The sequence below is a fragment of the Neopsephotus bourkii genome, unplaced genomic scaffold (genome assembly GCF_033783945.1).
Source record: "Neopsephotus bourkii isolate Nb327-2 ecotype Australia unplaced genomic scaffold, CSIRO-AGI_Nbou_v1 NB_1189, whole genome shotgun sequence".
NCBI classification, from domain to species: Eukaryota; Metazoa; Chordata; class Aves; order Psittaciformes; family Psittacidae; genus Neopsephotus; species Neopsephotus bourkii.
The window spans coordinates 1,912,150-1,936,321 of NW_026901674.1; the positions used below are offsets into that span (position 1 = coordinate 1,912,150).

The 24,172-nt window shown below is 46.6% G+C and overlaps 2 protein-coding genes across 3 annotated transcripts; both read right to left on the reverse strand.

Moving 5' to 3' along the window:
* Positions 1–357: 357 nt before the first annotated feature.
* Positions 358–13,814, reverse strand: BUB3 (BUB3 mitotic checkpoint protein). Of its 2 annotated transcripts, XM_061364138.1 has the most exons (9): positions 13,742–13,814; positions 13,322–13,476; positions 10,729–10,923; positions 9,556–9,625; positions 8,109–8,260; positions 4,956–5,114; positions 3,484–3,661; positions 2,682–2,898; positions 358–696 (listed from the first exon to the last, which is right to left on the reverse strand). In XM_061364138.1, exons 2-9 carry the CDS (start codon positions 13,328–13,330, stop codon positions 687–689), a joined length of 990 nt encoding a protein of 329 aa, XP_061220122.1. In that variant the 5' UTR covers positions 13,331–13,476; positions 13,742–13,814; the 3' UTR covers positions 358–686. The 2 variants fall into 2 exon arrangements, with proteins under 2 accessions (XP_061220122.1, XP_061220123.1); XM_061364139.1 differs by lacking the exon at positions 358–696 and having other exon boundaries at positions 2,678–2,898.
* A 1,098-nt stretch (positions 13,815–14,912) lies between these two features.
* HMX2 (H6 family homeobox 2) lies at positions 14,913–21,765 on the reverse strand. Its single transcript, XM_061364140.1, has 3 exons — positions 21,674–21,765; positions 16,635–16,912; positions 14,913–15,772 (listed from the first exon to the last, which is right to left on the reverse strand). The coding sequence occupies exons 2-3, from the start codon at positions 16,909–16,911 to the stop codon at positions 15,225–15,227; spliced, it is 825 nt and encodes a 274-aa protein (XP_061220124.1). The 5' UTR covers position 16,912; positions 21,674–21,765; the 3' UTR covers positions 14,913–15,224.
* Positions 21,766–24,172: the final 2,407 nt, after the last annotated feature.

Here is a 24,172-nt window from a genome sequence, read left to right on the forward strand (position 1 = left end):
ATACCCTCAGTTCTTCCCAAGCATCATTAACTTTAGTCTTTTATACAGTATATGAAAAACACGCAGAACCAAAGTACTACATATTCAAGTTCTTTCCTCCAGGAAGAGTTCATGATTCTCCAGTAACGATGAACAAGCCCACCTAGTACAACCTTAGGCGTTCACAGCCCTGCAAGAAGATTGCCTGAAGACTCAGCATCTCCGTGTGATGAAGAAATTCCTAGTTCATCTCATTGGAAAAAGACAAAAGGTTGAGAAATTTTCCACCAGGAAAACCTAGAACTCAAGAATTCTTGCAACTTTGGTCTGCTCTTAACATTTGTTTCACAAGCAGTAAAGGTTGTGACACAAAGCCTCTGTTTTCCAAAAAGCCATGGATATTTATTGAACAGTTACGAGATCACTGGAAGTTTTCATAATAAAAAACAACAAAATGTGTTTTTATAAAGGTTGTCAGCAGGACTGAACTAATGTGGCCATAGGCAGCAGATAAAACAGCTTCACCAACATTGTAAAAAAAGTAATGACAGATTAAGACATGCTACAATATACAAATATCTCTAAGTGAAAAACAGCATCAGTATGAAGACTGCTCTTCTCACTTCTATTGTTTTAGTTTAGTCTTGTTAGAAGCAGGTGCACACCTCTTGTAGAGAAGTAGCATCACCAGAAGTCTAAGCAGACCACTAAGTAGACCTGAAACAAATAAACTGTATTTCAGCAGGTGATATTTAGAGTAATAGTAAGTAGGTAAGACATTCAACATTATATAAAAGTAGACATGTATAGAAAGACTGCTTTCACTTTTATCAAGATACTACAGATAGTGATTTACTGATCAAAGAGTTGTTCTTGCCAAGTTTTCTTCATATAATATGGCATCATTTTCATGCATTTAAGAACGCATCATGCAGAAATGCTGATTCAAATTAATAAGCAAAAAGATCACTCTGAAATAACTATTAGCCTTCTGTCTTAAGTAACTTATGTTTGGAACCAGAGATGTAACATTAATAATGTACTGTAACATTAAAACCTACACATCATTCTTAGTGCCCCAAGGTTGGCACAAGCAACTTGTACATGTCAGAAAAGCATATAAACCTTGTTAATGTTTTCAGAAATTCATTTAAAGATAGAAACAGGTCCAAAAAGATGCCTGTCTAAATGCATTGCAATTACGTTACAATTATTTTCCAAATACACAGATATGCTCTGTCTTTTCTCAGCTCATTACTGACTCAAACAATTTGCCCTTCTGGGATCAATTGTTTGCTAATAAATAATTGCTTACAGTCCCAAAATGATATTAAGGAGTATTCTTATTAGTTTTCCTTCTACAGCCTAATAAGATTCAAAACTAGCTGATTCCCAAGAGTCTAACCTTAACCTTGCTGTGTTTAACAGCCCAGGAAATGATGAACCATCTGCTGCAGAAAATAATGGAGGGCCAAGAGGAAATATTGTTTAATTGTAGATTAACCTCCTCCTAGGGCAGAATGAAGCATCTACAGAATTAGCAACCATAACTAGCAATGAACAAAAATAACTGAAAGCAGCTCTCACTACTACAAGTAGCAGTGAGTATTCTTTTATCACCTTTTTTTAAACCCTCCTAAATGTAATAAGTACAGTATGACTTTAAAAATAAAAGTGAATTACCAGCTTTGGATTATTTTTTATTGCTTGTGGAAGACCCAGAAGTAAATCCTGAATTAATTCTGGTTTATTTTTCCATCAGTATCAAAATCAGTGTAAAGCAAACATCTCCCAAGTGAGAAACGGTGGATTTATTCTCCTGCAATTTCTACCTCACATCTCCAGAGCCATAAAATGGCTGCTCCAAAGCTACATACTTTAAGGGAAGAAAGGAAGGCCTTGAGGTTTTAAACTCAAGAACTTTTATCATGTGCCTATTTGTGTAGCCATTTAGATACTAAATAATGGAGACAACCAGATAAAGTGTAAGACAGTTTGAGTACTAGCAATTAAATGAAAAAGCAGTGACAAACCACACTGAATTTGAAAATAAAACCTGCTCCTTTGCTAGCATAATTCTGCACCGTCAGGGCAATTTTTCCATGTAACATTCATGCCAAAGCGAGCTCCACAGAAATCTTTTACCTCCATCAATCACTTTGCCCCATTTTGACAGCAACAATGATAGAAAAGTGTGTTATCAGAGGGCTACAGCAAACTCCATTAAGAGGGATCTGAAAAAGCTTCTCCTTGATTTTACACAGCCTTTCTAGAACAATATCTAGATTCACTCCTGCGAGAGCTAGGTGCATGCTCGGTGCGTAAAGATCCCATTAATTCTAAGTTTTAAATCTCCAAACAGAGTGACATTTACTCAAATAAATTATTCTTGAATTCTTCCCTTAATTCTTGCAGCAATGAGCTAGCAATAACTCCACAGCTTCATATAATAGCACCTATTCAAAAAGGATAAGAGTTTGACATTCTTCTCCTGCTAAACAACTAGGCACAATTTTATCCATCAGCCGTCTATCAACCTACGGATATTGAAAGCTTGGGCGAACAAGATAAAATCAAAACCAACCCTACTGTCAAGCTGCACTATCTCCTGGCATCAATAATGCTATTCATGAATTTAGGAAAATTAATAAATCTTGGGATGAATGCTCAGAAAGTCTCAAATACAGGTGAAGCATACTCACTTTGGTTTTGTTTCTGCATCTGTCACTTGGCGAATATAGATACCATCTTCAGGATGCTCAATGTCATCCATTTCATACATATATGAAGAAGCTATTGCAAGGGTAGTTCCATCATTGCTGAAGGCAAGCGATGCGATGCTTGTGGGATAGCGATGGAACTGACACAGACGCTTTTTATTAAAGGGATCCCAAATATTTACAAATCCATCGGAGCCTCCTGAAATGTAAGTTTTTAAGAACTGTTAATTAGAGCTGGGAAAATGGCAAGACTGAAAAGACACAGCAAAAATAGAAGAAGGGAAAGAAAACTACCTGAAGTACTCTGTCAGTAAAAACACAGGGTTATACAGAGTTGCATAATTCAGTAAAGAGCACCAAGTATTTCTCAAAAATCTCTGCTAAAGCCATTGACTCTCAAAGCATCAAATCTTTTAAGAACCCTGCTCATTACCAGAAATGCAACTTAAATGCTTAGAAAGGAAAGGCAGCACAGAGAATCCTGGAATGGTTTGAGTTGGAAGGGATCTTAAAGCTCATGCAGTTCCAGCCCCTGTCACGGGCAGGGACACCTTCCACTGGAGCAGCTTGCTCCAAGCCCCTGTGTCCAACCTGGCCTTGAACACTGCCAGGGATGGGGCAGCCACAGCTTCTCTGGGCACCCTGTGCCAGCGCCTCAGCACCCTCACAGGGAAGATCTCATCTCAGTCTTCCCTCTGTCAGTTATATGAAGTAAAGGCTAATCTGTTTAAATAAAAATTAAAGGAACTGATGCACGTTACAAAACACTGATTATCTACTTTACCTGTAGCAAATGTGTTGTGGACATTATGGAAAGAAATTGCATTAACTGGATAAATCTGCTCAATGTTGTTTTCCTTCAAACGGTGACATTTGAATGCATATTTCTTCTTCTGAATTTCTGGACTTGGATCCAAGTATTCCACAGCAACACGACCTTCAATAGAACTTAAAACATAACCCTAAAACCAGATTGAATATGTGCATGTTAGTAGTATACAACTGGAAAAGAGATTGCAATGCAATTTATTTTATACCCTTTACATTCAATAGACGAAACAAAAAGCCTTAGATTGCGTACAGCAAGAAACTTTGTCACCACAGATCAATGGCATCAGCACCATAGTTTTAAGCTGACAGTGAGACCTTTTAATTACCCTTCAGGTCCAAACACAAAGTCAATTTGGGGGGAAGAAAATGCTAGTTAACAACCCCTTGTATTTGCCCACCTATTCCCCAAGGCCTCAATATCTGAAATATGAGAGGTCCTCATGGGACTGTTTCAGAATTATATTACATTCAAATTAGTTCAGAGCTTTACACTAGCAACTAAACACTCAGGTTGAAATAGTATTTTCAGTGAAACTTGATTATAAGTGGTGTTCACTTATCCAGTTAATTACAGTCCTGACTTAAGAGCAACCTGAGATGCTTTTATTATAACTTCTGAGTTAAGCCCATAATAGATCTTTTCAGAAACAGGATTGTAATGACATCTAGCTATAGCAAGGTTCTTTAAAATCCATAATACGATACAATCTGGACGATCAGCTTGTTTCACTATAACTAGAGCTGAAAAGGGACAAAGCCTTCATGCCAGCTCAGGAACAAGTGACTAAGTCTCACAATTCCTGTACTATCACTATGTACGCAGGAAAATTCCCTTTCCAAATTAGTTTGCCAGAAAAAGCTAATATTCCTTCACTTCAGAAATACCACAGATACACTGTGTTAACCTACACAGTATGATCATCTAAACTGTACAACTCCCCCTAGGTAATGTATCCCAGGTTCGTGAGTGCATGACAGAGTTAAAGGAAAAAAACATAAAAGACATTCATATAATCTGAACCCTGCTCCTGCCTACTGAAGAACCTGGGGCTACAACACAATAAAGGCTGCTGAGCAAACTCCAATACTGTTTTCCTCTTTTTTGCTGGAACTTTGTGGAGGTTTGGGGTTTTTGTTTTTAATTGCATGTTGGCGTTGTGATGCATGAAGTTATTTTATAAAGGAAACAAAACTGAGGGGAAAAAAAACCCAAAACCTAATAGGCTGGTAAGTCAGTGACAAACACTCCTGAACTGCACTATTACAAAGAGTCAACTTCAAAGCCTCAACACCGTTTAATTTTCCCCTCCTACAAAACTTCCGAAGAACAGAATTTGTTTCAAAAGAAAGATGGAAAAAAGCTGACAAACCACCATTTCTACTAAAAAATATTCAGAAGTGTGATTACTGCCATGCTCCCCATACCTGCTTATTAGGAAACGCTCTGATACAGCGGGTCTGGTATTTCAGACTTGATTCTCTTCGCTGCTGAACATATCCCATGTTCCTCAAATCCCACACCAGCACTCTCCGACCAGCAGTGCCCACGATTAGCCTATCTCCAGACACAGAAAGTGTGTAGACCTTAAAAAAAAATTAAAATATTTAACATTAGTCCTGAATATCCATTGTTCTTCCAACAATATAAAATGGCAGCAATATGGAATAACAAAAATATCTACACAATAAAGTCAATAGCTATAGAATTCCTTTTAAATTAATTTACAACTCAATTTTGGGATAAACAGTCAGTGTGCAGCTGGTTACCGAGAAGACATTGATGTAGCATTTTAACAGCTCACCCTTAATTCTGGACCCTAGCACATAACTGAGACATCAAGCCCAATGCAGCCCCAGTAACAATATATATGATTATAAACATATATATATAGCAATAATAATATGTATATGCACTTGTGCAATTCTAAATTCCAAGAACATTTTTTCAGTTACCAGTCTCCAGATCTCAGCAATGTCTAAATCATCTTCCACATATTGTTTCCCTTCTGCTGGTATTACCCATGATCTAAATGCTACATGTGCACAGAAGTATTTGTTAAATTCAAAAGGGACATCAGTAGCATTCAAGTTTTCCTCCAAAATTATTTCAATTGTTAAATTTATTGGATATTTCAAGGCAAGAGAAAAACAGAACAAATAAGAGGGAAGTGCATGGATATTGCAATTCATCTTTGCTTGGTAGGCTCAGTTTGTATTCCCTGCGATCAGTGCATGATCCTGCAATTTTCCTACAATACCACATCACACATTTTCTTCTCTGAATTATGTGGTTTTCCTTTTTAAAAGAGAATACTTCAGGTTGAACTCTATGTTAACAAAGGGAAATAAATTACCAAAAAGCATTTTAAAATACTTTGATAAAAGTGAAGTTGAAAGCAGCAATGTGCTTTGCATCATTAAGAGACCACGGCTCGGAATTTCAACTCCACTCCAAAAACTGGCTCAGAGGCTCTAACTTTCATGTGTCAAATTTCTCATTAAAATATTCAGCATATAAATTGTTCTGTTTCCAAATACTACTTGGGATGCTGTTAATCTGGAAACACATTAAAAAAGGAAAAGAAAAAAAAAGGTTCAGTCAAAACCTCTGTGCTATCAAATTAATTACAAGTTGATGATACACAAGACAGAATCCAGCTGCCTATTGCTGGAAACTGCTAACCAGAGCAAACTGCAAGCATGAGCTTTGAAAAAGTGAGCTAATGCAGCTCAATACATAGGAAACAAATCCTGGATATACCTCAGAATCAAAAGTGTAAGAGATCTGGTATCCTGCCAAGAGGATTCAATTTACTTTTGGCATTTGCTCGTACAATTTCACTCAAGCACCTGGTTTCACTTTCTGGTTCTCTGACAAAGGCCAGTAAAGCTGTTTGGTTCAGGTAAGACTGCACTGAAATATTAGATCAAACAACTTTTCACTTGCTATAAGCATTTCTGGAGAGATTATTTTTAAGTAGTTAATTTCTAATAAAAACTAAGCGTACAAGTGTCTATGTGTGTGGGTATACGTACATATAGAGACAGAAAAAGCCTTCCTTTACCTATTAGCACTCACTCAGCATGCATTCTCACTCTAAAATGTGATTACTGAACTTCCACCTTCAGACTGCGGCCTTAAGATGGGAAATGTCTTAAATGTTCATACAAGAGTTGACTAAAGTTTCTCATGATGCCAATTGCCATGAAAAGGGCAAGAAAACTTTGATCCAACAGTAGTTACACACTAACAAAACAGTTTTTCAAGTCTCTCCTATTACTGATATAATTATTAATAGCTTGTGATCAATTTTTACATGTGTTTGCATACATGCACAGCAATAAAGGCATAAGGAACATTAAATATCTTAAGTTTTCTTTACAAACTGATGTCATACCTGTACAGTAAGTATTCTTTTTCCACACACACAAGCATAAATCACATGACACCATTGTCATGCAGCTGGGTAGGTGTATACATTTATCAAAAGCAGTATTAAAACAATGACATAATGAACCTGGCTGAACCAATAAGCAGCTTGATTCACTGGGGCTGTCCATTATATGATATTCTGTCAGCAATTTATCACAGTTCTTTACATGCTACATCCACCTATAAATCAAAACCTAGAAATAATGCAATTACTTTCTTCTGAACAAAGGTCTTGCCAGAAGTAGATTCAGTTATGCTGTAACAAAAGTAAGAGCTATTTAGATGCAATAGGCAACGTAATGATGGCTCGTAATTATGACTTGACAGTATGATGTGACAGAGCTAAATGAGATTTATAAAAGGTATAGGCACAAAATCCTATGTAAAATCATCCAGCAGCCCAGCCTGCGTTTAGGAGTCTATGAAAAGAACAGAAATTACTGTTCTGTAATTCTTCCAGTGACACCAACGTAAGCAGCATAAAGATTAACACACCATATAACCATCAGAAATAGCTTAAGACATCACGTTTTCCCTTATTTCTCTTGATCTCCCATTACCACAGAGGATCTAAGTATTAGGAAGACGTCTGAATTTACAGACATTAGTACAATGACAGGTAAATTACAATAAAAGCAATTCTGTTCAGTCTTTTAATACAAGTGAAAAAAAAACCCACCCAAAATTACTATTTCAGGCAACATAAAAAGCCTCCTACTGTATCTCTACACAGATGTCGAAGCAATCAGACCTTGTAACTGCCAGGATCTGCTATATCAAAGTCTCAACATTTAAGGAAATCAATGGTGCATATTACAATTAAGCCAAATATTATTAACATCAATGTCACATGCTGGTTTTGTTCAGTTTTCCTTCCTCTAGTTTGTTTTAAATCATAAGCATTTGGTCTACCACAAGCACTAAGAATTAAGCTACATTCTCCTATTGATGAAAGCTCAAAGCCTCGACCTAAAAAAAAAAAGTCACAATATGTTCTGAATATCAGTATTTTAAAAAGGCAACGTTTTCACAGCTTAAAAAGCATTAAACCTATCTTTCAAATTCAATTCAGTTTATGAGTGTCCAGTTTGGTGATGTTGAATCCAGCACTGGATGTATTATTTAATACAGCATCCAGTACATACCTTTTCTGGTTGCGAGAAGGTTCCTGCGTTACAAGGAGTTCTGGGATCCCACAGTTTAACTGTCTGATCCCAGCTTCCAGTCACCATGACATTCACTTCTGGGCAATACTCAACACACCTGATAGGAGCATCATGGGCACCAACAAGGTTTTCTGTAAGAAAACACAATATATTTTAACTTTACTGGCTTACAAACAGTAAGAATGTGTTGAATAAAGAATTAAAAGGACACACTATTGCAGTATGAACGAACTATTTTCTGACATTCCCATGGGTGTATTTATATGCCAGGAGTCCTTTAAGGATAGTTCAGTCTTTGGAAACATAACTTCTGCAAAGATCAGGATTATTAAATTGGAACTTGTCTCCTGAGATTAAGAGAGAAAGTTAAGAATTTTAGGCAGTCACAGAGAGATCTTCAGAGGTATAAAGAAGTGTTCAGTATCAAATGGCATCACCACCTTTAACAGAGAAAGCAACTGAAGCCTGTGTGTATGAATATTATGACAAAAGAAAGGAATCAATATTACATATTAATATTAATACGAACACTTCCACAAAGTCATCTACAACAGAATTTGACCTTTTCATAACATCACTGTGTATACAACCTTGTTGAGCCATGGCTATTGGCTGGTTCCAGCGATCACTTTTGTCTCAGGCTGAGATTCACTTTTCTCTTCAACACACATACAAACACACAAAATAAACCAGCTCCATATTTTGGACCAATGAGGCATTGGAAATGTTACTTTTAAGTAAGATAAAGCATAGTGTGAGGCCATGATGTTTGACAAAGCAAAAGCTGCCACACATGTGAAAGATCATTCTTAAATACATCTAAACCACAAACCTTTGAAAAATAACATGCTCAGTTGTACTTCAGCTTAGCTAATTCCCACTAATTGAGACACAGTAGCCTAAGGCAGAGCAGAATGATCATCAGAAATCCAACTCAAGGCATCCACCAAACTTCCAGGCAAACTGCCAAATGTTTCCATGCTTTTAGGAGGTTCTTATTAGGGTCACCAGTTATTCTGCTAGATAACTGTGAAACTCAGCATGAGGAGCACACAGCTATTTCCTTCCCTTCCATTTTCACCTTCAAATAAGTAAATAAATACACGTGTAAAATACATCACTGAATGTCCATCATGGTAAAGTTTAAACTCTCAGTTTGGCAGCAACATATTCAGGCCTTTTGTCAAATATGTTATAGGAGAGCCTTCAGGTACACAGTAAGGACACTGCCTTGTTCTGTATCTCAGCAATCTGAAAGGGCAGGACAGCAAAGGAGACTGGTGAGCACTGACACCTTAAATCCAGATTTAAGCATCTAGTACTTAAATATCCCTCATCTAAAAAACTGGAAACATATTCTGTTAAGTAAATAAATATGAAGCTTAGGCCAGTTGTTGAGACCACTGAGAGAACTCAATCTGCTTACCTTGGTCCGTGTTTAAATCATGCATCTTCAGTTGCTGATCTAATCCTCCACTCCAGGCATGGGTAGGATCCTATAAAGTAAAAAAAAAAAGAGCTTACCTTCTGACATGCATTAAGCTTCCCTGGCTGTTACACATTTAATCTTCCAGGCTCACAACGAAAGATTTGCTTTCAGGAGTTTGGGGAATATGGGAACTCAGACACAAGGTTACGATCTGGCCCAGATCTAAACAGGCAGGATACAGAAGCTTTGCAAAATGTTTAAGTAAAGCACTTTGAGCTATATTTTTATTATTTAAAATAAAACTAAAAGGCAGTTAAAGGCTACACCAAATTATTTCCACTGTTGTAAAAGCAAAGCACATAATACTTCTCTTTAAACAACCGCCAGCCTAAACCAGTTCCATCTGACTGAAGCATAATCCTCCTAAAACTAATCTAGAAGCCAGATACCATTTGAGAACATGCGTATCGATCCACAGCACGATACTATGTGACAAAATGGTCAGTGAAAAAAAGGACAAGACTGGGACATTTAAACTGATCCTTAAAACACGTAGTAACAGAGCAAGTTACTACGGGACATGTCAGAATGAAAAAAAAAACAAAACCCTAGTTGAAACCTTCCAGTACATATATGACACCAAAAAGGCAAAACAAAAAGTGGCACTAATAAACTTGAAGCATATTTCAAATCCAGTGCATTAAAAACACAGCAATCAGGCATCTGGTATTTGGGAACATGATGCCGTGCTCCCAGCCAACCAATTTCAGAAGGTGAAAGAGAAGACTAACGGGCTATGGGCACTTATTGGGAATAACGATTTCCGGCTATACACCACCAGTACGACTCTTCGTAAGAAGCATGCACACAATTCACCAGAGCACTGCAGACAGCACAAAGCAGCCCAAAGTACTCTTGCCTACAACTTCTACGAGGAGTAAATTACTTGTGTGCCTGCACCCTTTACAGGAAATATCTATATTTAGGACTAGAACAACATTCATTAAAAGAAGAACAATGGGAAGAAGTTTTTTTAAATAAAGAAACAAAACTATATTTTAGGTGGTATTTCACGATCCCTTTAATTTCACACACTGCAATTTCTCAGGTACCTTGATCACTATAGGTCTATAAGATAATAGTAAATAAAAAACCACCTCCCACACTTACATAAAAAGCACAGTCCAGGACAGCTCCTGTATGCTGATATTTGAGTCTCATGGTGTTGGCAGGAACATCATAGAGCCGGACAGTTGTGTCCCAGGATGAAACAAGCAGGAACTGTGATGTGTTTGGACTAAACTTCACTGATGAAATACCATCATCTGGAGTTTGATTTAGTTTGAATTCGTTTGATCCTGTCATCTGAAGACAATGAACAAATACAGTTTTAGTAATACCAAGAACATAACCTAGCAAGTTAGCTTCCTAACTGAGCCATCTTAAAGAAAACTTAGAGCTGAAAAGCTGACCAGCTTTTACATAGAAAAGTTCACAACACCCAGAATTCTGACACACTCTAAAATTCAAGATGCTCATCCCTGTCCAAAACCTCAATAAATTCCTCCTCACACTTTTCAAATTTAAATATCAACTATAACATGGAACAATAATACACTTTTTGTACTGTTGGCTCTAAGCTTATATATTTTTACTTACAAATGTACTTTTCCCCACTCTGTGTGTGGCTATATTTTTATAAGTAAATACCAATTACTGTAAGTATCAAGAAGTTAGGAAAAAACAAACAAACAAACAACAAACCAAAACCCACACATGCAGGTAAAAAGGAATGAACTCAATTAGAAAACAAAAAAAGAAGTGTCAATTTGTTCCTGATCTGCTATAACCATCACACTCGCAAAAAATGGAACTGGATCATCTTTTAAATAGTTCTGGGCTTTCTGCAATTTCCCAATCCTTTGGCTTCCATAAGTGTTATAAAATATTTTCAATGAAACAGCTTTTTTTTTTCCCTCAAAAAAAAAGGAGGTCAGATAAGAAAGGAAAGAGATGGTTTGCGGGGTACTAGAATGTAAAGTGTAAAAGTGATGTGACTAGAAAAAAGGATCAACAATTGAACGCCAGCTCAATGACTGCAGGACTCACTTCACAGGACTGCTTAACTTCTATATGCAAAAATTCAAAAGAAAGCAAAGGCTAAAACCAGCAAATTTCAGTTGGGAAAGCAGTGCAAACCTTACAGATCCTCTGAAAAAAGGAGCTGTACACGACATATACAGCACCAAAAGCACCAGAACCTGTTTTTAAGGCTTCAGAAAGTCTTAAAAGCACATTTCACTTTAGCTAAAATCAAAGGAGAAGCAAATTGGCTCAAATTTTCTGTTACACTGTCACTCCTGGATCTGTACATACAACTGCAGAGGCACGATCACATCTCTGAGAGTAAGTCAAGAGAGAAAGAACAGATGAACTAGGAGAAAGTTCAAGCTGAGTGCACAGTTATTCTAATTCAGCACTTGTCAGTAACTAAGCAATCAAGTTGTATAATAATGTAAGCACTACACATTCTTACACCAGAGAAAATCCCTAAGTGGGAACTTTAGCACGTGTTTTCTTAGATATCCTTCAAAGAAACAAAACCACTATGGAAAGACAAAGTTTTTTCTGCTATTTAAACACAAACTCTTAAGACTAGGAAATAAAATCATCTTTCTTAACCCCTTTTCAGCTCTGCTTTGGGATACTTGGGCAAAAAACAGACAGGCTTGAGAATCTGCCACACATTTTTATATGAATACTACAGAGAATTCAGCTGCACCTTCATCAACAGTGAAGTGTACCACAGCGAGTGCTTCACAGGGATGTACAACACCACAACTCCCAAAGGAATTCAGAACAACTACAAGGCATGCTAACTGCCTTGTCTCCTTGTGGCAGAAAGCTAAAACGACAGAGGAGTACAACAGCAAAGAACCAGCTTAAAAGCAATCAACAAACAGCACTCCAGGAAGCAAAGTTACTTATGTCAGAAACCTGGAAAAGTCTCCCAAAGGTATTTTTAATGCAGGAAAAAAAAAAAGAATATAAATATCAGGATTTAAGTGCATCCTAACTTTTATATGCGTTACTAACAAAAGAGAAAAAAACATTAAACAAAGAAGTCTGCACGGTTCCACAAATGCAACTGCCTCACAGTCAGGACTGCTGAACATTAACTGTTCAGGCCCACCTCAAACAACAAAGTCTTGTTAAAACGTTGACGCACCACAAGAGGTAACTCATTAAAAAACACATTACAAGGAAGAAACTACTGAAACTGTGATGGTGACTTAACTACAGGATGCACTTTTACAATTCCATAATAGAATCACAGAATAGTTAGGGTTGGAAAGGACCTTAAGATCATCCAGTTCAAGCCCCCTGCCATGGTCAGAGACAGCTCACACTAAGCCATGTCACCATGCTCAACCCAGCCTTGAACACCGCCAGGGATGGAGCATTCACAACTTCTCTGGGCAACCCATTCCAGTGCCTCACCACCCTCATAGTAAAGAACGTCTTTCTTATTTCTATCCCGAACTTCCCTTGTTTAGGTCTGAACCCATCGCCCCTTGCCCTATCACTACAGCTCACTTTTTACTAACAGAGATGAAATCAGTGCTGTTATAGCTCTTCAACATACGCCCAGCCTCCCCACAGTCAGCTAAGCGGGGAGCCTCTCGAACAAAGCAGGCCGCCCTGTTGAAAGCCTCACGGCGTGCAGCCTGTACTCTGACAAAGAAGAAACCATAAGAAGTACCGTCTTCATCTTGCACGGGTTCCTCTCACCGCTCCACGCACCGTCAAGGAAAACCTTTCTCACTGCAGCCGCCTCGGATCGCGGAAGCACGGAGTCAGAAACACGGCGGCTCTCGCAGTGCGGTTACGGAGAACCACGCCAGGATGCGGGAGATGCTACGGCGGGAGGGAAGAGAGTCAGAGGACAGCTCAAGAACCGAGGGGAGGCCGAGGACAGCGGAGGGGAGGCTGCGGCGGGAGAGGCCGCAGCACCCGGGGCGGCTGAGGGGAGGCAGCAGCCATCCCTAGGCCGAGGAGCCCGCTCCGCCTACCCCCGAACGGAGGCCTCCGCACCCCGCCCGCCGCGGCCAGAGGGTCCGGGTCCGGGTCCGGGTCCGGGTCCGGGTCCGGGTCGGGGTCCGGGTCGGGAGCTCGGCCTCACCTCAACGTTCCGCCTGGACCGCGCGCCTTCGGCCTACCCACAACCGCCGCCGCAGCTCACTGCGCACGCGCGCTCCTTCCCACCTCGCGATTGGCCGGTTTGAAAGGGAGGAACTATACGTCCCTGCGTACCTCGCGCGCCGCAGCGCCCAGCGTGGAGGGCCGTGGGGCATGCTGGGAGTTGTAGTCCGATGGTACCTGCAGAGTGGATGAGTGCTTCCCCATTCTCTCCAGTTATCAGCAGAGGCTGTTAACAGGGGTCCGGGGCGGGATTGTCTTTGTGGACCTCTCTGGGCAGCCACACGGGTGTCCCCCTTAGGCGGCAAAGACAGCTACCGCAGGGCTTTGATTGCGTTACAGAGGAAACCCGAAATACGAATTATTCCCCCTAAAAAAAAGGGTCCTAAAGGCGGAGCGACAGCACGGGAGCCGATGCTCACCCCCCCGTCTGCGTTACTGCGGCTGAGCCCACCCCCCTGACCGGGCTGCACACCGGGGTGAAACACGGGCTGGGACGCGCCGGGGGAGCCTCCTCCTTCCTGCGCCCTGATTTATCCTTTCGGATCTGTTATTTCCCCTGTTTTTCCCGTTGCCCCTCGAGGCACCCCCTTTGCTGCTGTTAGAAACATCCCCGAGTTCGGTACCGGCGGCACCACGGGGCCCATGGCCGCGGTTTGGATCCCGCTTCTTGCGGGATTTACTCTTTATTCTACGAACGACGGACTCTGTCTCCGTGGGGATGCACCCGTGGGTGCCCTGGCGCGGGCGGGGAGCAGAGCCGGGAAGCACCGGGATCAGTCACCGGGACCTCCGAGCCCGCTGCTCCTACCGCTGCTTGTAGCCAAATACTCCTCAAAACTGTTAAAAACGGCCCCGTTAACGAAACCGTTTGAGAAAGGCCGTGATCCTGCCAGCCAAGTGCAGGTCACTGAGCCCCACCAGCCCCGGAGTGGGTACGGACAGGCCCACCTGGGATTCCCTGCAGGGAACGGGATAACGAGCAGGAGGCAGGGAAAATCACCCAGACCATCGGCATTACACGTCGGTTTCGCCCTCCTGCGCATCCCCTTCCAGCCGTGCCCAGCTGGGCTGCGGTGCTCCCCCGGGTCCCGGTGCTGCCCGGCGGGAGCGTGCGATCGCGCTGGCGAGTTTACAAACGAGGCTTAAAACGGTTTATTTTTTTTCTTTTTTGTTTCTTTCTTTAAAAATATTTACAGATCTGAAATAACGCTTTTTTAATTAATTTTGTTCGGTTTCAAGTGGCAGGATCGCGGGAAGGGCACGGGGGTGCCCCCGGTCACCCGGGCTCTCCGTTTGCCCAGTCCCTCCCATCAGTTTCGTTCCTCTGTCCCTGCCGCGGAGGTAAACCGAGACCCCGCACGGAGCCTCCGCGGCAGCCCCGGTCTCAGCCCCGGTCCCGGTCTCGGCCCCCGTCCCGACCCCGAAGGGGCGGCCGCGGGGAAGAGAGCGCGGTGGGTCAGTGGTCAGTAGTCGATCTTGTTGTAGAGGTTGTAGAGCGGTAAGGCCGAGAGGTTGCTGCCGGGGTAGTAAAGGGGCGCAGGGAAGGCGATGGACCGGGGCACCGGCACTCGGAGGAGGGAATTGTCCCTGAACACCAGCGGCATCCCCACCAGAGTCTGCGCCGAGGCATGGGCCATGTTGGCCGCCTCCAGCTCGGCCGAAAGCTGCCGTTTCCACTTGTTCCTACGGTTCTGGAACCAGGTCTTCACCTGGGTCTCAGTGAGCTGCAGGCTGGAGGCCAGGCAGGCCCGCTCCGAGCTGCTCAGGTAGCGCTTCATGTCGAAGGTGGACTCCAGCTGATAGACCTGGCTGCGGCTGAACACCGTGCGCGTCTTCTTCTTGGCAGCACCGGCCTGCCGGTCCCCGCCGTCGCGCTGCCGGTCCCCGCAGGAAGGTGAGGCGGGGCCCAGCGACTTCTCCTTCTCCTCCTTACAGTCCTGCTGGGGGGGCGAGAGGAAGGGCCCCCGCTCCCCGCTGCCCGCCGCCGCTGCTCCGCTCCCTTTGGTGCTGCCTGCAACAGAGCGAGAGCACGGAGGTCGCACCGGTACCGGCACCACCCCCGACGCCCAAGCCCCCCGTTCCAGCTGGGGGCAAGGCTGAGGTGAGCCCCTGGCCAGGCACCCGCCGCCTCCGTTACCGGGGGAAGCCACCGCCGAGGCCGGGGGAAGCCATCCCTGTCCTTCCATCGAAGGGACGGGTGGACAGACGGACAGGTGGGTGTGCCCGCCTCGGTGAAGGCAGCCGAGAACCAGGCTGGAGGTGCTTTACAATCATAGAATCCCAGCCTGGTTTGTGTTGGAAGGGACCTTAAAGCTCATCCAGTTCCAACCCCTGCCACGGGCAGGGACACCTTCCACTGGAGCAGCTTGCTCCAAGCCCCTGTGTCCAACCTGGCCTCGAGCACTGCCAGGGATGGGGCAGCCACAGCTTCTCTGGGCACCCTGTGCCAGCGCCTCACCACGGGAATAGGTTGGTGATACCAACCTAACACGGGCCGGCTGGTTTTATTTCATAGCCTTGCATTTCACAGACCGTTTATTCAGAATTAACGCTAAAAATAAAGCCCTGCATCTTTCTTCAGCTCTGAATAAGCAGAATCTAGGAAAACCGGCGTTATCCGTCGCCCCGCTCCCCTTCGAGGGAGTCAACCCCGCTTGAGGTGGGAAGGGAAAAAGAGAACTCCAAAAACCCGAACTGACTTTGACAGAGTTTCTTCTTCCTCCTTCAGCATCAGACTGCGCAAATATGCTCAGACCCGAAAGCAGGGAGGGTGCCACATGTCCCCCACCCCCATGGCCCCTGGCGGGGGCCAAGCCCCCTCGGCCCTTCCCTGCTGGCCCCATCCGTCCCCTCCTTCCCGTGCCGGTACTCACCGAGGCAGGTGAAGCTGAGGGGCTGGTGCTTGTGGCACGGCTCGGCTGGGCCCTGAGCTTCGGGGCAGAAGCAGCCGCGGTGTTTCCAGCTCTCCTCCGGCTCCTCGTCCTCCGAGGAGAGGGAAAGGGTCCGGCCGCGGGCGGACCAGGCGGTCGCCCCCCCGCCGCCCTCCCGGGGTGGCCCAGCGCTACCGCTGCCCAGGATGGACTGGATGGTGAAACTGGAGATGGGAGCAGCCGTCTGACAGCACTTGCTGGGGTCTTCTTTGCCGCTCATCCTGGGTTCATAAGAAAGCAGAGGAGGGAAGCTCCCGCTTTAGATGGGCTCGGGGGGCCGGGGTGTGCGGGGAGGGGGGAGCCCGCTTTGAGCTGGAAGGGGGTTTGTTTTGGGGGGTGCTTTCGGCGTGCCGGTGCCGGCTCTCCCCGCGCCTGCCCAGGCGGAATGCATGCTCCTTCCCCCGCGTCCCTATTGATCTGCGGGCGGCGGGCGGCGGGGCTTCATTTGCATGGAGGTGGCCTCCGCCGCGCCAATCACGGCGGCGGCGGACACGGAAAGTTTGGAAACCCGGGGGGTCCGGAATTGAGGGGGTAGGGAAGGAGAAGCCAGGGTCGGCAGGAGCCGAGGGGAACCCCCGCGGGGTCCGCTCCTCCGTCCCTGGGGCACCGAGGGGATGCTCTGACCCCGCAGCCGCGGGGGAGTAGGGATGCTGAGCCCGCTCTGCCTCCTCGCCCTGCACCGCGAATGGGTGAGAGGGACGTGGGCTGAATTCCTTATGCCTGCCTTGGTGGGAGGGGGTGTTGAGACAAGCACCTTGTGCATATCCGTTACCCTTCTTCTAATTACAGGATAGGGAAACAAAATCCCTGTGACGGTGTATTGGCGGCCCGGCAGAGCCTGGAAAGCCATCGAGAAATCGGGTTTTCCGCTGCAGCCGGTAACAAATGTCTCACGGAACGCCTCTTGCGTGCTCTTCGCAGGGTGTGCAAGCAGCGGGGGGGAGATCAGGAAGAGAGAGGACATCCTCCTCTGCTTCCAAATAAACTTTGTCAGGAGTCAGGGGCTCTTCCCCTTGGGGGAATAAATCACGGCGTTCTCAGCTATTCCTGGCCTTGGGAGGGGAAATCTGATGGGGCTGCCGTCTGTGTGTCACACGGAATGGGGGGCAAAGGGAGAAGAGCAGGGACCCCTCGGGGGCCGTCCCTGGAAGGCACAGATCTACTGCCGGGCCCAAGGGACAGCCCGGCCCGCGTTCGGTGGGTCCTGGAGCCTCTGCCCAGGGGAGATGGGTCAGAGGCCGAGCCCCGACGGCTGCCTGGGCGCCTCCGTCCCCCGGCCAGGGCCCGGGGATGCTTCCCCTTGCCCTGACAGGAACCCCGGTAACGGCGCCGATGTGGAAGGCATCAACCCGGTGGCCGTCACCCTGGGTACCGCACAGCACCAGTGTCGTCGTCCCCCCCCCCAACCCTCCCGCTCCTCCTCCATTCCCCACTGCCGCGATTCCAAAGGGACGCATCTCCTCCCCTCGCTGGGCCACCGGTGTCCGTGTCCATGGGCTGTCCCCGAACCCTCTTGGGAATATCGTTAATTAAGGAAGACGGGGCGACTTTCGCGGCCGGTTGGGCCAGTGGCCGGCACCCTCGGGAGAGGGGGGAGCACGGAGGGATGCTGGGGGCATCCCGCAGGGAAGAGCGAGGCGCAAGCGCTGCTCCAGCTCGGAAATCCCGGTGGTTTGGATCTCATTCGTGACCAGACGCAATACCCTTGGCCGTGGCAGGGGGTTTTAACCCCGGGTTGCCTGAGGGTCGTAGGACCGGGGTCCCCGCGGAGGCAGCCCCTATTCCTGCTGCTGATCCCTCCTGCTGGTGCCGTCGTTTCCCCTCTCCAGAAACATACACACACACCCCCCACCAAAAAGAAAATCAAATCGGGGAAAGCAAAGAATGAGATGGAAATATACAAATCAATAGAGACAAATGTCAAGACGTTTTAAAATGACATTTTCATTAACTCCGAGTCACCATATTATGTCTGGTATATTGAATAAAGTACTTATAATATAATTAGGTATAGCGAGATGACGACTGTTACCCAGACCAGCGGCATAATCTTTAACTACTTAACTACTTGATAGACTCATTAATGGACTAATTGATTAGGAAAAGTGTTCCAGCTCCTCCTCTCGCTGTGAGGGGCAGGTGCTGTCCTGTTTTACCACATTAACCTTTTCAGTGCTTTTCAACAGGGTCGCGACACATTACAAATGGTCAGCTTTAATCATGATGTCAGCTCATTAACCCGGAAAGACCCCGCACTGAAATACAATTTAAGAAATCGTCCTTCATCCCGCTCCGCTGGCCCCGCACCCCGAGCCCAGCACCCCTCCCGCAGGCGGAGAGCGGGGCATAGGGGCGCCGGGTGGGGACAACCGTCGAAGGGGACAAGCCCGGCCTTGGGGACAGCCCCGGGGGGCTGCCAGCCCTCGGCTCCTTCTCGGGGACAGCCCCAGAGCAGAGGGAGAGCGACCGCGAAGCAGCCCCGCTCCCCCGCAGCCCCTAGACGTGACCCCGCAGCGGCGCCGCCGTCCCCAGCACCGCAGCTCCTTCCCTTTGGAGCCCACCAACAGCCCGGGGTGCCCCTGGCTTTGTCCTCCCTTCCCAGTGGAGCGGGTCCTGCCTGTGGGAGCCTCCGGGTTCTTGTGGCCGAGCCGAGGGGATGCTCCAAACCGGGGAGGGGATGTGCTGGACAGGGAGGGACACACAGGGGCTGCGGGTAGGGGTGAGCTCTGCCCGGCCACGGCGATGAAACCACCACACTTGCCTAAAATGAGTATTTCAGGTGTTAATGGAGGAAGTTCAGGCGAATCCAGAGGGATGGAAGCCGAAGTAGCTTCGGCGGGATGCTCGCCGCCGCTGTCGGGAGGGAAGGACCATCGGGGCCCAGCCACGCTCTCATTACCATCTGATCAAATATTCATCACGGCAGGGGCTGCCTGTGCCGGTAAAGGGGCTTTGCATGTGGATGGATGGGGGGGGAGGCGTCCCTCCCCGTCCCGTCGGGGCGCGGATGATCAAACGCCGAGGCAAAGATAAACTTTGAAAGACAGAGCGAACGCTTAAAGTTTAGATCTCCAGATTATTACAATGCTCGATATTAAAGTGGCCCTGAGCAAGCTTTCAAAGGGAGCCTAATAAAAATTGATCTCCGCTGCTTTTGCAGCACTCGGAAAATAGGCTTGTTGAGCGGCCGTAATATCGGGAGAAGGTTCCCTCTCAAATGACAGATGAAGTCATAAACAAGTTTGATCTTGGAATCAAGCTTCGATAAATATTAAACACAGTCCCCTTTACACGTGTGGATTATGATATATGGCGCGTCCAAACTTTAAAATAAGGAAATACCAGAGAAAATGATCTCAATAAATTTTCTAAGTATAAACGTTGATTATGTTTCGATTTTCATTCAAGAGCCTCTGCTGCTCGTTTTTTGGTGCAAATGACATCTCGCAATAGGCTTTTGGGGAAAAGGGCTCCCTATTTGAAAAAGAGAGCCCTAGAGGTGTACAATTTATGTAATCTGTGGCTGGAAAATGAATCGTGTAATTTATTGGAAAACAGAAAGTCATGAAGATTGGATCAGCATAGCCTATCCAAGGCCCCCTATCCATCAAGTTCCAATTAACAACCTAACCAGAGAGCTTTAATGTGTTTCCAATCTAGTGGCCTGATAGACTCATCAATTCCTCTGGGAGAAATTAAGAAAATCGACCGCCCCTTGGCGTTGTAGTGTCATTCCTTTCTGCAACTATATGTCAAATTAAAAACACAATTAAAATTTAAACTGTTTCAATCAGAGGGTGCCCTGCAACCTATGTTTCACTTAATAGAACTTTGATGAAAATCTGATGGTTCCACTCCATCACGAAGGCGAATAGAGCTGAGGAGCGCAAGAGATTCTTTATATTTGTTTAAAACACCGGAGCTCAGGAGAGCCAACACCAGGTGACCAAATCTGAGGGGACCGGAGGTTGCATCCCCGTCGAGCCGCCGCTCCCCGCGCCCGCCCGGGAGACACGCATATCCCCACACAGGGGAACGGGCATCCTGTGGCCCCTTCCAGCGCGGCGGGGACTTTGAGACCGGAGGCATTGCTCTGATCCATAGGGATTGGCCATTTGGGGCTGTAAACGATCGGCTCCAGGGAGTCACGGAGGGCCCCGGCTCGGAGCCCCCGGGGATGAGGACTGGGGAGAGGATGTGGGACCTGCCCCCCTCCGACCCCTCCTTCGACTCCACATCGATGTAAACAGCTTTAGACCTCTCCGACGGGCAACTTTGCAGCTTTAACCGGGGGATGCGGCCCCGGGGAGGCGGATTGAGGGCGGCAGCGCCCACTGTGCGGAGCCGCGGGAGGCTTGGAGGAGCCCATGGCACTCAGGGACACGCTCACCCCAATTCCCTTCGCCTGTTTTCATTTCCCCCATACTTTTGAGGTGATCCCGACCCCTCAGACTACGGTTTCGGGCCAGCCCCGAAGCGGCGGGGATGGCCGCGGGGTGTCCCGCTGCTCGGTTCCCGATCATCTATGGGAAGGGTGGGAGGATAATTTGGATGTGCGAGAACAAACCAAGGTCATCAACACGGCCGAAAAGAGCGCAGGAACAATAGATTCATTTGAAACAATATTTTACAGACGTTTTGCGATCAATACGAGCTGAAGCATTATGCTGTACCAATCTGTTAATGCTCTTAATGGTCTTCTCATTCCGTTCGCACACTATCCCGAGTCGATAGAGTAAAGTGATTATTACAGAGACACTTGCAGCATATTTGTAAAGAAACCCCCCAACACCTATTTTTACCGCTGGTTTAGAGCGGGGTTATTCCCTTCGGATCGAGGTGTCCCCATCGCGCGTCCCCATCGCAGCCACCACCAATAGAATTAAACATTTCTCACCATCCTGTACCAGAAAATGTGCAAGTTTTCGGATGAGAATCATCATATACATAGCAATAATAACGTTAATAAATCAATTACCCACCTGCCCAAGTGGCTCGGCTGCTTGCGGCTGAGGGGCTCCGCTCCGCGCACCCCGGTCCAGCCCCTCCGGGAGGCAAAACTCTTCTGAATCCCCCAAATCTGCAGGTCGGGAAGTTTATATCTTCCCCCGCGCTGTTTGCTATACACAGCAAGCCTCTATTTACTACCAAATAAAAGAAATACATGTGTGTTTCGACCACAAACAAGCGAGCTAGTTCTGTTCAGCCAAGCTCAAAACAGTGGCCGAGAAGAACCGTGTTATCTCCTGAATTGCAAACAAAGGCAGAGATTTGCCGAGCGGGATTGAAGCAGTAAACACAAGTGGCTGCAGAGTTGCCAACAGCTTAGGGAAAACGAAGCAACTTTCAATCCATCCCTCCCAAGCATGCCTGTAGAGATGGGGGTTTATTATTATTGTTATTAGCTCTTTTTCCACCACTCCAAGCGATTCGTTAGCAGCGGTTGATGCGGGATCTCCACTAAGTTTAGGTGAGCAGGGGGTGTATTTACGGTGGGAGCACGTCCGCTCCTTACCGGCCCTCGTCACACGGAAGCTGCTCAGGGAGAGCCAGGGCTCGGTGGGTGCCCAAGTTCCACCTCATCCCGAGGAGGGAGACATTAAACCCCTCTCTGGAGCACTGCTGGGGGGTAGGATGGAGTTTGGGGATACTTTAGGGAAGGCCTGAGGAAAACCCCAGCACCAATTTTGTGGGATGCGGGCAGAGAGAAGCATCCCGATCCGGATAGAGGGGAACGAAAGGAAGCCTGGAATCCCGGCTACGGGAGGGAAGCGAGGAGCTGGGGTCCCAGGCCTTCAGCCTATCGTCCAGCTCCATCCCACCGCTTCACAGCCTGTGCTGTGCTGTCGATCCCGCGGCGAGAAGGGGAAAAGCTGCTCTCGGGGCCGAGTTTTCTCCTTCCTTTCCTTTTTCTTTTTTTTTTTTTTTTTCTTAATTAAAAATTAAAATCTTCATTAAAAAAAAAGGAAAATAAAGGCTCCAACCCGACCCCCACCAACCCCACCTCCATCAACCTGCCTCTGGGAAGTACCCCCCCATAGCACCGCGGTGTGCAGGACGTGCCATTTCCCGCACCCGCGGAAGGGCAGCGCCGCGGAGAGGGCCCCGCGCAGGGTCGGGGGGACCTCGCAGTGCCCTTCCTCGGCTGGGGAAGGACCGGGCTGGGCCGGAATCGTTTTCTAGGCACCGACCACAAATAAATGCGTTATTTTTCCTTGCCGTTTGATAACATCGTGCTGCAGCGCTGTAAAAATGGAAAAAGACGGTATTTGCTATTACAACAATATTTTTAATGAGCTGCAAGCGACTTGTCCCAAAGTTAGTACTGCAAACAGAAAAGGCATCACTCTGTTTGCAGGCGACACAGCGAGCAGCGTATTTTGACTCCGAAACTCTGTTTATTTTTCATTTACGACCCATTGCCAGGGTTTTTATCCCAAACGAAAAGAAAACGCGGGGTTATCTTTTCGCAACGCTGAGTTTTATTTTGATTTCTTTGGCCCGAAATCCTGCCCTCGGCACTATCAACACGTCGATTCGGGCCAATCTGCAGGAAGCGGAGCTCGATCCTCTCTCGGGATAAACCTGTCGAGGGGTTTGACAAGAGGGAAGGGCCTGGCCGTGGGCTGGGGGCGCACCCCGGGGGGTTGGACACCCTGGGGTGCCTATAGACAACCCTCCCTATGGCAGACCCCAGGGGAAGGGGGAGAGAAGGGGAAGGGCAGCACCGACCCCCTTCGGGAAGGGTTGAGGAAGGGGCGGCCAGAAGCTATGCGGAACCCCCCCTGGAGGAGGCCTCCTACTGGGAAGGGACCCCCCCCAACCCACCCCCGTGCCCATTCCCGGAGGCCTGGGACCTCTTGCTGGGGGTTACCCAGGCGCGATGCTGGGAAAGGGCTCCCCCATCGAGCCGCTCCCAGTTGGACCCGGACAACCGGGGAGCCCCGGGGGGTGTCCGGTAACCCCCAGTGCCCGGGTTATTCGTGCTTTTTATAGTCTATTTTATTTATATATATATTTCTTTTCCTCCGAAGCCACACTTAAAAGAAAAGTGATAAGGAACGGGTTTTATTGATTATTTTCTTTTCCACCACAACATTAAGTTTATAACAATATAGGCTGTTTTAAAAATAGGACCGACCCCTAACAGAAAGCGAGAAGGGGGCAGAGAGCACAACCGAAAAGGGGAAACAAACGGAAAGAACTGAGAGAAAAAGAAAGGAAAGAAATCGACGCCAACCCTTGGGAAGACAGCAAACAATTGTCAGACAACAAGTGAGCAGACACTGAGACAGGGAGAGACAAGAGGTGTCCACTCCTAGCTTCATTTCTGCCTTAGGAAACCCCACGATGGACTTCAGGAGAAAACTGTACATCCTAGCAAATAAATTAAAATTACCCTAAAGTTGATTGTCCTTCACTTAAAGCGCCCAGCTCACCCCATCTCCCTTATTTATCCGCATAAACTGATGGTTATTCCC

Bases quoted from the DNA above. Each gene is read 5' to 3' on its own strand.
- BUB3 (XM_061364138.1), bottom strand. The intron at 9,626-10,728 runs GTAAGTGTGGGA...TTTACTTTATAG, and splicing joins TCCTGGACTGTGCTTTTTAT to GATCCTACCCATGCCTGGAG. The intron at 5,115-8,108 runs GTATGTACTGGA...TTTTTTTTTAAG, and splicing joins CCTTCTCGCAACCAGAAAAG to GTCTACACACTTTCTGTGTC.
- HMX2 (XM_061364140.1), bottom strand. From the start codon at position 16,911: ATGAGCGGCAAAGAAGACCCCAGCAAGTGCTGTCAGACGGCTGCTCCC. The intron at 15,773-16,634 runs GTGAGTACCGGC...GCTCTGTTGCAG, and splicing joins CCTCAGCTTCACCTGCCTCG to GCAGCACCAAAGGGAGCGGA.